At 58.2% G+C, this 12,613-nt stretch overlaps 1 protein-coding gene across 4 annotated transcripts in view; it reads left to right on the top strand.

Annotated features, from left to right (window-relative positions):
• The first annotated feature begins 417 nt into the window (after positions 1-417).
• Kdm4b (lysine (K)-specific demethylase 4B) overlaps positions 418-12,613 on the top strand; it is a 75,118-nt gene continuing 62,922 nt past the window's right edge. For all 4 annotated transcript variants that reach the window (XM_013022886.1, XM_013022887.1, XM_013022888.1 and 1 more), the window contains exons 1-4: positions 418-543; positions 6,289-6,454; positions 8,977-9,152; positions 9,740-9,854. In XM_013022886.1, the coding sequence (XP_012878340.1) occupies positions 6,314-6,454; positions 8,977-9,152; positions 9,740-9,854 (432 nt within the window). In that variant the 5' untranslated portion in view covers positions 418-543; positions 6,289-6,313. The remainder of the gene's footprint in view (positions 544-6,288; positions 6,455-8,976; positions 9,153-9,739; positions 9,855-12,613) is intronic.

Raw genomic sequence — 12,613 nt, forward strand, 5'->3', positions numbered from 1 at the left:
ATGACGTTGACTGGGCTAGGTGCTTTATCGGCAAGTTTTCGTGTTCTTGAAATTGCTGAGGATGGGCAGGTGCTAGTAGCTCACACCTGTAATCCCAGTCACTCAGGTGGCTGCTAGCCAGGCAGTGAAGTCTGTGCAATTCAGTTATCTCCAGTTAACCAGCAAAAAGCTGGAAGTGAAGCTGTGGCCCAAGCAGTCGAGTGCCCAGTCTTGAGCAGAGAAAGCTGAGGGACAGTACCTGGAACCTGAGTTCAAGCCCCAGGATTGGTACCAAAAAGAAAAGAAATTGGTGAAGGTTCAACTAAGTGGGGTGTGAAGCCAGTGCCATCGCCCTTTGTGCCCCTGTTCCCAGGTCAGTGAGATGCTGGGTATGTGCAGGTTGAGTCAATGACATGTGTGTTTATACGTTTTAGGAGCTGACCTTTCACAGGAGGTGCTGGACAAGAAGGCCTGACAGGAGGAAGTCCTGACAGGAATTCCTGCCGTGTCCCCAGCAACTGTCACCCAGCCACCTCAGCCATCTGCGACCTACCAAGCAACTCAGTAAGTAAGGAGGGGGCTGCATGCCCCATTGTCAGTTCCCATGAGACTCTGAGAGGAGTGCGCCCACAGAGGCCCCACGACGGAAGGGGGGGCACTCTGACAGAGGCAGCACTCTACCTACAATGTCATCCTAGCTACTCAGGAGGCTGAGATCTGAGGATCCTGGTTCAAAGCCAGCCCAGGCAGGAAAGGCCGTGAGACTCTTATCTCCAATAAATTACCAAAAAAGCTAGATGTGGAAGTGGCACTGAGGCCAAATAATAGAGCGCTAGCATTGAGGGACAGAGCCAGGCTCAGAGTTCAAACCCCAGGTCCAGAACAAAAAGACACCAAAATTACACAGAAGATGCTATGTGATTTTTTTTTTTTTTCCTTTTTTCCCCTCCATGTTACAGCCTTCTGCATGCTCTGGGTGCTGCAGCCCCGAGCTGCACCCTGTGCTGAGCGTATGTCTTGACACACGTGTTCAGCACGTGGCGTCTGGGTGAGGTGAAGGAGCCATTCTTCCCTCCCTCTCTATGGTGACAGCACTGCCAGGCCTAGCCTGTGATGGCAGCCCCGTAGCTTCTGGGGGCCATGTGGTGGCCGCACCCCACTTTCGGTGAGTGCTGCGTGTGAGGCTGATGTGCAGTGCTAGGGCAGGGGACCCCTTTGCCTCGTCGCCGGCCCTTTGGGACTTCCTTGCTGCAGGGACTAGATGCCAAGAAATGGGGCAGAGCGAGAAGAGGCCTCCCATGGGCCAGTGGGGCGGACACACTGGTCACTCCTCCTGCTACTGTCTCCTCTGGCCAAGGCCCCGAACAAGGGCACAGTATGGTCGGTACCTGTCCTGACACTCAGGTGCGAGCAGTGGGGACTGAGCGAGGCTGGTCACGCAGAGAGCTGACACTTGGCTGCAGGGTTCTTCTGTTTTTGTCCACATAGCTTGTGAATTCAGGCCAAAGTCCTGAGCACCTTCTACCAGTGTGGCCTTGGTCCCCCTGGCCCTCCTGTGCACCCACCCTTGGTCTGGGGTTCAGAGTGGGTAAGCTCTGGGTCTCCCCTGCCCATCCTCACATGGTTTCAATTTACTGCCCCGCACCAAGCCTGCAGCTAACACTTTGGGGTATTTCCAGGCTCCCCACTTGCTGTGCCCTGCGCTGGGCCTGAGTACCTAGAGAGAGAACGAGGTAGAAGCCTGGGGCCTGTGGGGATCCGGCCTGCAGGACACCAATGTCCGCCTGCAGCCCCAGGCCAGGCCCCGCGTCCCTGTGTATTTGCTCTGTTTGCTCTGTGACCATGACAACCTGCAGTACCACCCGTACCTGTGGAGGCTGGGGGGGGGGGTGGGGGGCACCTCATTGGTGGTGGGAGCACGGCTTCCTCTCTGATTCCAGAACCTGCTTTTGTCTGTGTGTGCGTAGGCACAGGCTCCCCAATCTCTCCCAGTGGGCGGCGGGCGGCAGGCGGCGCTGGGGGATGGGGGCTGTCTCCTTACGTAATGACGCACGTTCCTGGCAGTGCCCACGGCCCAAGCTTGCACTGGTGGTGTTCACCTTAGTGGCAGAAGGGGCCCTGGGCTGGGAACCTCCTGGGTGACCCGAAGCCCAGTGTCACCGAGGGACGTGGATTGTCCGCAGTGAGACTCGTTACGGCTCTGGCCGGCTGATGGCGCGTGCTGTCACTGACTGTCACAGCATAGGCGCGCGCCTGCAGGCCCTGCCACCTCTGCCCACTGGGGTTCCATCATTGGCTGACCCCACACTTCCCCTTATGGCGCCCCTTCAAGCCCATCAGCCTGCTGCTCTGTCTCTGTCCCTGAGGCTTAGGCTGCCGGTTCTGTGGGGTACTCTTAGAGTAGGGGTGCTGTCCTGGGAGAGGCAGGCTGGGCAGACCACCCTGTGGGGCCTCGTGGCCCCCCCCCCGCCCTTTCACTACGTCCCCTCTTCTCCAAGACCTGAGCTCCCAAGAGCTGCCAGGCCCTGCCATTTGGCAGGAGGGTGAAGATGGCCGGTCCACCAGTCCCAGGTCTGGGACTGGGGAGCAGCCAAGGGGCTTCACTTACCTGGAGCCTGGCAGGGGCTGCTGGGCAGCAGTGGTCACATCCTGTGAGTCAGAGGTCCGAACGTGGGAGGAGTGGAGAGAATGGGGGCCGAGAATGTTCTGGTAGCACACTGAAGGGACCAGGGTTAAAGGGGTCCCTGCTTCCTTATTTTTGGGGGGAGGTGGTCTTGGGGACATGTTTCTACAGAGACAGGCTGCTGGCCACGCGGGGCTCCGTGGCTCCCTGTTGGGAAGCGTGGCCCGCAGCTGGGAGTCGTTGCAGGGCTTGGCAGGAGGGAGGCTGGGAACAGAGATGCCGCGCAGGGCCCCAGCACTCATCAGCAAGCAAGCATCCACTTCCCTCCCCTTGGTGCCCAGTCGTCTGCCAGTCTGGCCAGCCTGTGTCCTGTCCAGGCCTCTGTCAGCACGGCCGGTCTATCCGTCTCAAACACTGTGCCATCGGGACCTGGAGAGCATCCTGGCTCTCAGCCCCACCTGCCCCCCTCCACCATGGCCTTGCCTCAAGGCCGTGCCAGGTGCGGAGGCCCTGACCTGGGGCATCACTCACAGCTATGCCGCGGGGGCTGGGAGGCAGGGTCTGCCCCCCCCCCCCCACTTGAGCTCCAGGCCTATGGGGCTGCAATAAAGAGACCCGCTGGTGTCGGGCGGGCCGCCCGCTCCATGTGGCTGGAAGTCACCTGCCAGTCCTGTCCCTTGTGATGGGCAGCAGCCTATACCAGTTGCGCTCCTGGCCAGACCGGCAGTCAAATAGCCTTCTGTAGGATGGGGGTCACGGGGACCCCCGAACATGTGACTTCCTTTGTGTTAAACAGTGGCTTTGTTCATGCTCAGCTCATGGGTGGCATGAGTCTCCCGTAGGATTTTTAGCTGATGCAGATGGATGTGAGCGGGAGGGACTCCCACTTCCCCTGCAGGTTACCCACATACCCTGCAGCTCCACCTCTGCCCGGCATGCTTAACCAGCAAGGGCACCTGTTGCCACTGGCTCCTCGCAGCTGAAGATGCCTGGGCCTCGGCCGGGGCCTCAGGTGGGCTGCCACGCGTGGTAGTCATCCTGCACGCAGCTGGACAGCTCACCAGATGGGCCTGGTACCCGCAGCTGCCACCGCCGCGGGTGCAGCGTGGTAGGGACACAGTAGTGATGGCTGAGTGTGCCTTGGTGGCTCCTGTCACAGATGACACTAGTGCATACAGTTGTTCTCTACTGATGGAGATCAATAGCCATGAGTAATGTCTACTAAAAACAAGCCATTCCAAGCCAGACACCGGTGGCTCACACCTGTAATCCAGGCTATTCAGGAGGCTAAGACTGGAAAGACAATGACTTGAAGGCAGCCTAGGAAGAAAGCTGTGAGACTTCATTTTCAGTTAACCAGCTGGAATGGAGGTGTGGCTCAAGTGATAGAGCACCCCTGGGGTGCAGAAAGCCTGAAGCCCTGAGTTCAAGTCCCAGTGCTGGCACACACTAAAAAGTAAATGTAAAGTCTGGAGTGGTACCAGGCCTGGAATCCCAGGACTCGGGGCTGATGAGGCAGGACGATATTAAGTTCTAGACAGCCTGGGCTTCATAAGCACAGACAAAGCAAACTGTTTTTTTTTTTTTTTTAAGCCATTTCAAGCTAGGTACTAGTAGCTTATGTCTGAAATCCTAGCTACTCAGGAGGCTGAGATCTGAGAATCGTGATTCAAAGCCAGACTGGGCTGGAAAAAATCACCAATTAACTACCAAAAAGCTGGAAAGTGGCACTGTGGCTCAAGTGGTAGAGAGCTTGCTTTGAGCCAAAAAGCTCAGGGACAGCACTGAGGCCCTGAGTTCAAGCCCCAGTACCAGTGCGTGCATTTGCACGCACGCACGCACACACACGTCATTTCAAAAGGCACACTAATAAGTTGAATAGAGCTATACAGGATCTGGTTTAGCACCCTATGCCCTGCATTGCCTTGCGCATGTGCAGAGCACCTGCCTCTCCCACCACCTACCTTCTCTGTGACGCCTCTTCTCCATAGCGGAAGTTCTCGTGTGAGGTGCTGCCCCCATTCTGGGTGCTGCTCTGCAGAGCCTCCTGCTTACAGAGCACAAATCCCTATATAGACCCAAACCAGCAGCAGCCGAACAGGGGTGCAGCTGCCTGAAGACCCCAGAACACCCACTGGGCCTCAGCCTGGTCCTAGGGCTCTGCTTGCCCTGCACAGACACTGGCCTGGGCAGGTGAGCAGGGCAGGCATGGTCTGCAGGTCTGCAGCCCCTGGAGGAAGGCAGGCAGTGGAGGCCGGGCTAGAGGGGTGGAGGCAGCCTCTTCCTTGGGAGCCTGGAGGCTGGAGGAGGCTGAGCAGGAGGCAGGCAAGGGATGAGACTTGGGTGGTCTCAGCAGAGCCTGACTGGATGCCGGCCCCGTGGCTGAGTGGGCCAGGAGGCTGGGGCTCCCCGTCTCAGCCACGGAGCCGGGGCAGTGGTCTGAGTCCTCAGCACTGGAGATGCGCGGTGCTGACATGGTGTCGGCTGCCCGCACTGAGTCTGCCTCACAGGGCGCCCTAAGGAACAGGACTCAGGCCTTGTCATGGGAGACTGAGGCCAGGGGTGCTCGGGTCCAGCCGCCTCCTGCAGGCAGGTGCTATGGTTTCTCTGCCCAGCTCCAGGTGATGCTCGTGGCCCCCAAGGACAGATTTGGAGTTGCTCCTGCCCCTGGTCATGTCCTCAGCGGCGCAGCCCAGGGAGCGTGTCTGGGTGGGAGGAGGTCCTGGTGCTGGTGGGGGTTATAGGAAGGGATTTGGGTACTGGGCCTGGCAGAGGGCAAGGACAATATGGGCAGCTGGGGACACGGTGGCTGCTCTAATGAAGGACAGTTAGTGCCGGCATCTTTCCTCTGTAGACCTTGGTGTGTCCTGCCCAAAATACCGCCCCCTGCTGTGCACAGAGCCCCTGTGGCCCCGTGGTAAACTTGGCATTGTGACCATCCTAGAAGAAGCTGAAACCAATGGTGCACAGAGCAGAGTCCTGGCCCAGCTCTGGGCTGGGGCAGGACTCACATCCAGCCAGCACTAGGACCACACGCCAGGTCTTGGCTACTGGCCCTTGTCACAGCCCCGTGTGCGCAGGCGGGATGGGGTGGCCCAGGGCACGTGGCTGATGAGAGCAGGCAGTGAGGAGGTGGGAGCAGGCCTGGGCTTCAGGATCCTGTTGATTCCTGGGTGTGTGCCGCCCCCTAGTGTCCATTCTAGGGAGCACTTGGTTGCTGGAGAGTGGCGACTTGATGCTTGGGAGTCTCTCCCAAGGTGGACTTCCTGCCTTTCTCTCACTCCCAGCATGCTCACAGCTGAGCCCTGATGGTGGGGCAGGTTCCCTGGCCACCAGGCCAGACTGTGTCACCCCCAAATACAAGCTGCTGCTCTTATGGGCCCTGGTCTTGGCAGGGCGTGCACTGACTTGTGGCCAACACTGCTGGAGGTGCGGAGGTGGGGGAGCAGCTTAGATTCCCAGGGCCCACTGTGATCTTGGGTGCATGTGTTTAGTGTCACCTTGGCTTTGGAAACCAGGCCACCCCTGGACTTGATGCCCACGAGAAGCCGTGGGGCCAGTCACCGTTTTCTCCCCCCAGCTCAGCTGCCAGGGCCCATGGCCTTTGTCCTCCCCCCAGAAGAAGACATGGTGGTGGGTGGCCAGCGTGGCACAGACTTGCTCACCCTCTCTCCATTCCCACACAGGTGCAGCAGCCACACAGCTGCCGCCATGGGGTCTGAGGACCATGGGGCCCAGAACCCCAGCTGCAAGATCATGACATTCCGTCCAACCATGGAGGAATTTAAGGACTTCAACAAATACGTGGCCTACATAGAATCACAGGGAGCCCACCGGGCGGGCCTGGCCAAGGTGGGTGATGAGACCGGGGTGGCCTTTGGTGTCCCCATCTTCTCCAAGTGTCCACTGAGCCGCTGCGACCTTATCATCTCAACTGTGGGCGTGCTCGCCATGTGCCACAAGGCATTGTGGGTGCTAGGGTTGGTGTTGATCAGTGATGAGGGCACTGGCAGGCTACGCAGGGACCTGGACCCTGAGGTGTGAGGCCCAGGGCATCCCAGGGATGGGGGTCCGGAGGCCTTTGGGGAAGTCAGTGTTGGGAGGCAGTAATTCCTAAAGGACGAAGACATGGGGACGGTGACCCAGTGCCTATCTTTCTCAGCATGCGTTTGTGTTGTGTGCATCTGTGTACATGTTGGGGTTGAACTCCTGGGACTTGCACGCTGAGGCCGTACCTCCAGCCCCCTCAGCTGTCATTTGCCTCCTCTGAAGGCTGCAGGTGTTTGAGCTTTGCCTTGTTTGTTTTTTTGGGGGGTGATACTGTGGATTAGACCCAGAGCCTCCTGCTTGCTCAGCAGATGCTTCTACCACTTGAGCTACACCCTGGGCATATTTGCATTTGTTTTTCAGTGGTAGGGATTCATACTCACTGTTAAAGGCCAAGGCTGGCCTTGAACTGTGATCCTTTTTTTTTTTTTTGCCAGTCCTGGGGTTTGAACTCAGGGCCTGGGCACTGTCCCTGACCTTCTTTTGCTCAAGCCTAGCACTCTACTACTTGAGCCACAGCACCACTTAAGGTTTTTTTCTGTGTATGTGGTACTGAGGAATCGAACCCAGGGCTTCATGCATACAAGGCAAGCACTCTACGGCCACGCCACATTCTCAGCCCCTGTGATCCTCTTGTCTCTGCCTCTCAAGTAGCTGGGACCACACCTTTCCTAGCCAGTTGGGGCTTTTCTTCTGACTGCCCCATTGTGTTGTAGGTTGTCAGGTACTAGTCCCCTCCTGGGTCAGGAGGTGTCATGTCTCCCCCATAGCAAGGGTGACACAGCCCTCCATCCATGAATCAGCAGCCTGCACCCCTCTTTGCCAGCATGCAGTATCTAGCAGCAAGGCAATGGAGATGGGCGTGTCCCTGCTCACTTCTGAAGCGGCTTTAATGTCCCTGTCACTTCTCTGATCTGTCACTTTTGTCCCAGCCATTTCACTCTGGACACTGGCCGGCCTGGCCCCTCCTAGCACTTCCAGCACCTTGCGTCTTCTGCCGCTGTCTGAGCAGCCCGCGTCCCCCCATCGATCCTCTTTCTCTCCCCACCCTGCTCTCACCTGGTGCCTTTCCTCCAAGTCGAGCTTGGATGGGGCAGGAACGGAGGTTCCCATGGACACCCAGCTCATATCCCTCAGTAGCTCTGACTTGGGGTTTCCCACATACTCTTTCTCAGGCCCCGCAGAGGGCTGAGCAGTGTCTGGCCTCCACTTACTCCATACCAGGAGCTCCCCAGTGGTGACAGTCATCCATCCCCAGACAAGGTCTGGGTCTCCGGGGAAAGGGGGGGGCACAGCCCTTAAGCTGGGCCCCCTGTACTGACTACTACATCATAAGTGAGCCACACAGTCACGTGTAACCCCCCCCCGGCCCCCTGCAGTCCTACTGTCGACAGGCAGCTGGGCAGAAGCATTGGCATTGCCAAGTGTGCCAAGGTCTTCTGCCGATAGATGGCAGCATCCTTGGGGATAGTAATGCATTTAGTTGTTCCAGAGAGAGATCTTGGTTGGAGATCTTAGTATCTCCCCAGCCATCTTGTCGGAGAGCCTGAGCTGGTGTGGTCAGTCTGGAGGACTTAGCTCAGGAGTGAAGCAGGAACTGTGGGCCTCGAAGGGAGGCCAGGCCTACATGGCCCTACCCCACACAGCACCGAGGCCCGGGGGGCTCACCCGCCTCTCAGGGGCTCTCCTTGGCCTTGGACCCTCACCCCCAAGGGATGGACAAAGATGGTGCCTCTCCAGGCTCTCAAGCAGCTCCCAGCTGAAGGTTGCAGAGTTGTGGCCCTTCTTCTGCCCCTAAGGGTGATGGTGCCCTCCTCCTCAGCTCTGTGCACCCTGAGCCCACACTCCCCAGCTGGCTGTCCTCCACCCTGTGGGTGCCCTTGGCCTCAGTTTATTCAACTGGCAGATGGGAGCAGTGCTGGCCAACTCTTTGGGCTGCCACCTGGAGTCTGTGTGCCACCCTTAGTCCTCAGGAGGCCCCCAGGCTGGGTGGAGTTGATGGCCTGCTGGGTCAGCCATGGGGGCTGAAGGGCGCAGTGTGGCTTCCTAGGGCTAGGGGGCGCTAGTGCCCAGTGCCCAGTGCCACAAGCACAGGTTGGGATTTGAAAGTCCCCAAAATGCCTCATGCAGGACGCGTACAGACAAGTTGTAGCTTGTTACCTTGGGGACCTGTAGGTGCTGGGGTCGGGATGGTGCAGGGGCCAGCTGCAGTGGGTATCCCCAAAGTGTGTCTGGAAGCTTGATGAAGGCCTGGAGCTGGCACAGGGCTGGGGGGTATGCTGGGAACCCCTGGAGCTGCATTGCCAGCCCCTCTCTTGGTCCTGTAGATCATCCCCCCAAAGGAGTGGAAGCCGCGGCAGACTTACGATGACATCGACGACGTGGTCATCCCGGCGCCCATCCAGCAAGTGGTGACCGGGCAGTCAGGCCTCTTCACCCAGTACAACATCCAGAAAAAGGCCATGACCGTGGGGGAGTACCGACGGCTTGCCAACAGTGAGAAGTAGGTGGACGGCACGGGTGGGCGCAGCACGCACGCGTGGCGGCTGTGTGGCTGCCGGGGCCTCAGCCGAGGTGCACAGCTGCCCATGCACCCCTTCCCCCCACTCCACATGGGGCCTCGCTTCACCCCATCCTTAGGGATGCTGCACCCCGCAGCACCTCCCAAGAAGACCTGGCCGGCTTCCTGCTGCCACTCGCTGGCCCACACGGCAGAGACGCTCCCTCCCCCGTGGGCCTGCGTCCCCAGTGCCCTGTCTGTGTCTTGGCTTCTCAGTGGCCCATGAGGGCAGGGACTGGGCTGTCCCTCTCGCATAGTGACCTTGTCCCCTCCCTTGTCTCTCTAGAGCAGGACTGAGAGCCACCCCACCGGGCTCCCTGGCCCTCTGCTCTAGCTGCCCCTGGGGGTGCTGTGATCTGAGTCCTCCGGGCTTGGTTCTGGGGAGCACTCGCCCTGCTCCACGGCACAATCCCCTGTCCCCCCAGGAAATTGCCACTCATGCGCCTGAGCCCTCCACAGTGTCTTTTGGGTCCAGGGTGGCTGCTTGGTGCCTGGCTCTCTCTCTGAGTCTGGGGTGCTGTTGTTTCTAGGTACTGTACCCCTCGACACCAGGACTTTGACGACCTGGAACGCAAGTACTGGAAGAACCTCACGTTCGTGTCTCCCATCTACGGGGCTGACATCAGTGGCTCTCTGTACGATGACGTAAGCACCTGAGTTTCTACCTCTCTTGGGGGACAAGGAGACTTCACCTCCATCTTGCTCAGTGCCAGTGACAGGGAAAAAGCCCAGATCAGCTGATTTACTAGTCATTCCTACCTCACCCTAGAGTCTTACCCGGCTTGCCCTGCTCCTCCAGCCACTCCAGCCCCGCCATGGGCCCCCAGGACTCACCCACCTCAGTCCGAGTGCTGGATTCTCCCTGCCTCTGGCCAGGAGCCCCAGGACTGATGGCTGGGTGGACAGGTGGGGTGAGGGGGGTCTGCACCCCTGCCAAGGATTGCGAGAATGCCTCTTCCAGAGGTGCCAGCATGAGCTGATGGGTGTCAGGTGAACTTCTATTATTAGGGGAGGCTCACTGCTGTTTTGGGGGCCTCAGAGGACCAGAGCCTGGCATGGAGCTGCTGGGCTGGAGCAGCCTAGTGAGCCTGTGTGGTCCTGCACAGCCACAAGTGGAGCTCATGTCCTGCCAAGTGTCCCCTCCTCCCCAGCCGCAGAGGAGGCCTGACCTGAGCACAGGGATGGGGTGCACCTCGGTCCTCTGGAGATTGATTTGTGGCTCACAGACTTTGAGTATATGGTCCTGGCTTTGGTGCAGTGGCTTGCCCTGGCTCAGCTCTTGATAGGGGCTACAGGCTCTGGGGAGCTTAGAACTAGGGAGACACTGGGCCTGGAGCAGGGGAACCCCGTTACTCTCACTGTCCTTACCTCTCAGGTTCCCTTTGAAGCAGTGTGGGGTCCCGCAGAGGCCTCTGGCTATGGAGGGGACCCTGTGGTCCCAAAGTGACCATGTGCCACTCCCTCCTGCAAAGGGAACAGCCAGTGAAACCACAGCCTTCCTGGGGTGCAGTGGGGACAGGCCTGACTGTACCCGCTGTGCACTGGGGTGCCACACTGCTGACAGGACTGCGAGCCGCTGCCTGGCACCTGCCCGCCACATCTGGCAGCTGTGTGGGGGCGGGGCCTCCCATGCCCTGGCTCCCCCTACGTGCCCCCCAGACAGCAGCAGCTGGGGCTCTGGCCTGAGGGTCCTTCTCACCCTCCTCACTGCTTCTAGGAAGGGCATTTCCTGGTACCCCAGCAGGAGGCTGCTGTCCCTGCTGCTCTTTGGGGGTACACAGAGGCTGTTTTCATGGCCTGGCCCAAGTGAGGTGAGTGAGGTTGCTTCTGCTCCTTTAGCAGCTCTAGCAGCCATTTGGTGTCTGTGTGCACATCCAGGCGCCTGCCATCCCTGCTTACCGCCACCCTTGACCCGGCCACAGCTTGCTCATCTCTCTGATGGCAGCTGCGGTCCAGCCACAGCATTGTGTGGTGGCCACACAGGTGTCACGCACCAGCATCAGGCTGGAAGGCCACACTCCCACGAGGAAGGTGGCCGGCCACTGCTCACTTCTGCCGGCGAAGTTCCCTTGTTCTTTGGTTATCTGACATTTATGAGGTATGAGTCACAAACCACACAGTTCACCCACCAACAGCTCAATCCGTGCCTTTTAGAATATGCAGAGATGTGTGACTATCACCACTGTCAATTTTAGAACATTGTCATTGTCCCCGTGAGCGTCCCAGCCCACTTCCGGACTCTGGCGCGCCTGCTCTGGATGTTTCCTCTCACTGGAGTCACACGTGGTGGGGCTCAGTGTCTGCTTTCTCTCGCGCCGCCCCGCCCCGTGTCCTTGGGCACCTCCGGGCTGTGGTGACTCACAGCCGCACCCCATGCATGGGTGCGTGACGCTCCAGCATGGAATGGGGAAGTGACTGGTGTCCATCGGCCACTGAGGGGCACGTGTTGTATGCACCAGGGCTTTTAAGCATGCCTGTAGGCATGGCCGCCTGCTGCTGGGAGTGAGGCTCCTCTGTCTCCTCCCATCTATGCGTTGTTTTTGCAGGAATATCAGCCCTATTCTAATTCTTTTTTTTCTGTTGGTTGTGGGGCTTGAACTCTGGGCCTGGGCACTGTCCCTCAGCTCTTCAGCTCAAGGCAAGCGCTCTACCACTTGAACCACAGGACCACTTCCATTTTTCTGGTGGTTCATCTGTGATAAGAGTCTCATGGACTTTCCTGCCTGATCTGGCTTTGAACCATGATCCTCAGATCTCAGCCTCCTGAGTAGCTAGGATTCCAGGCGCGAGCCACTGGAACCTCACTTCAGCTCCGTTCTTTACATGGTTAAAGTTGTTCCATTAATGTTTGAGTTGTATGATACATTTAACCATGTGAGTACCATGGCTGGGCACACAGGCTCTCATGCTTATAATCCCAGCTACTTGGGAGGTATATGGAAAGGATCATGGTTCAAGGCTAGCTCAGATAAATAGTTAACAAGACCCCCATTTCAACCAGTACAAAGCTGGGCTCCATGCTGTGCTGCCAGTGTCTCATACCTATAATCCCAGCTCTTCAGCATCTGAGCATCACAGTTTAAAGATAGCCTGGGCAGACAAATTCATGAGACTTACCTCCAATTAAGCAGCAAAAAGCTGGAGGTAAAGGTGTGGCTCAAGTGGTAGAATGCCAACTTTTAGCAGAAAAAGCCAAATAAGAGCACAAGGCCCCAAGTTCAAGCCCTAGTACTGGCACAAAAAAGGAAAAAAAAACCCACTGAGCACAGTGGCACCCCCCCCCATCATTCCAGCTATATAGAATGCATAAATAGGAGGATCACAATCCAGACATAAATGTGAGACCCTGTTTGAGAAATAATGAAAGCAAAGAGAGCTGGGGGCCTGGCTCAAGTTGTAGAGCA

This window comes from Dipodomys ordii, unplaced genomic scaffold (genome assembly GCF_000151885.1).
Source record: "Dipodomys ordii isolate 6190 unplaced genomic scaffold, Dord_2.0 Scaffold64, whole genome shotgun sequence".
Lineage (NCBI taxonomy): Eukaryota > Metazoa > Chordata > Mammalia > Rodentia > Heteromyidae > Dipodomys > Dipodomys ordii.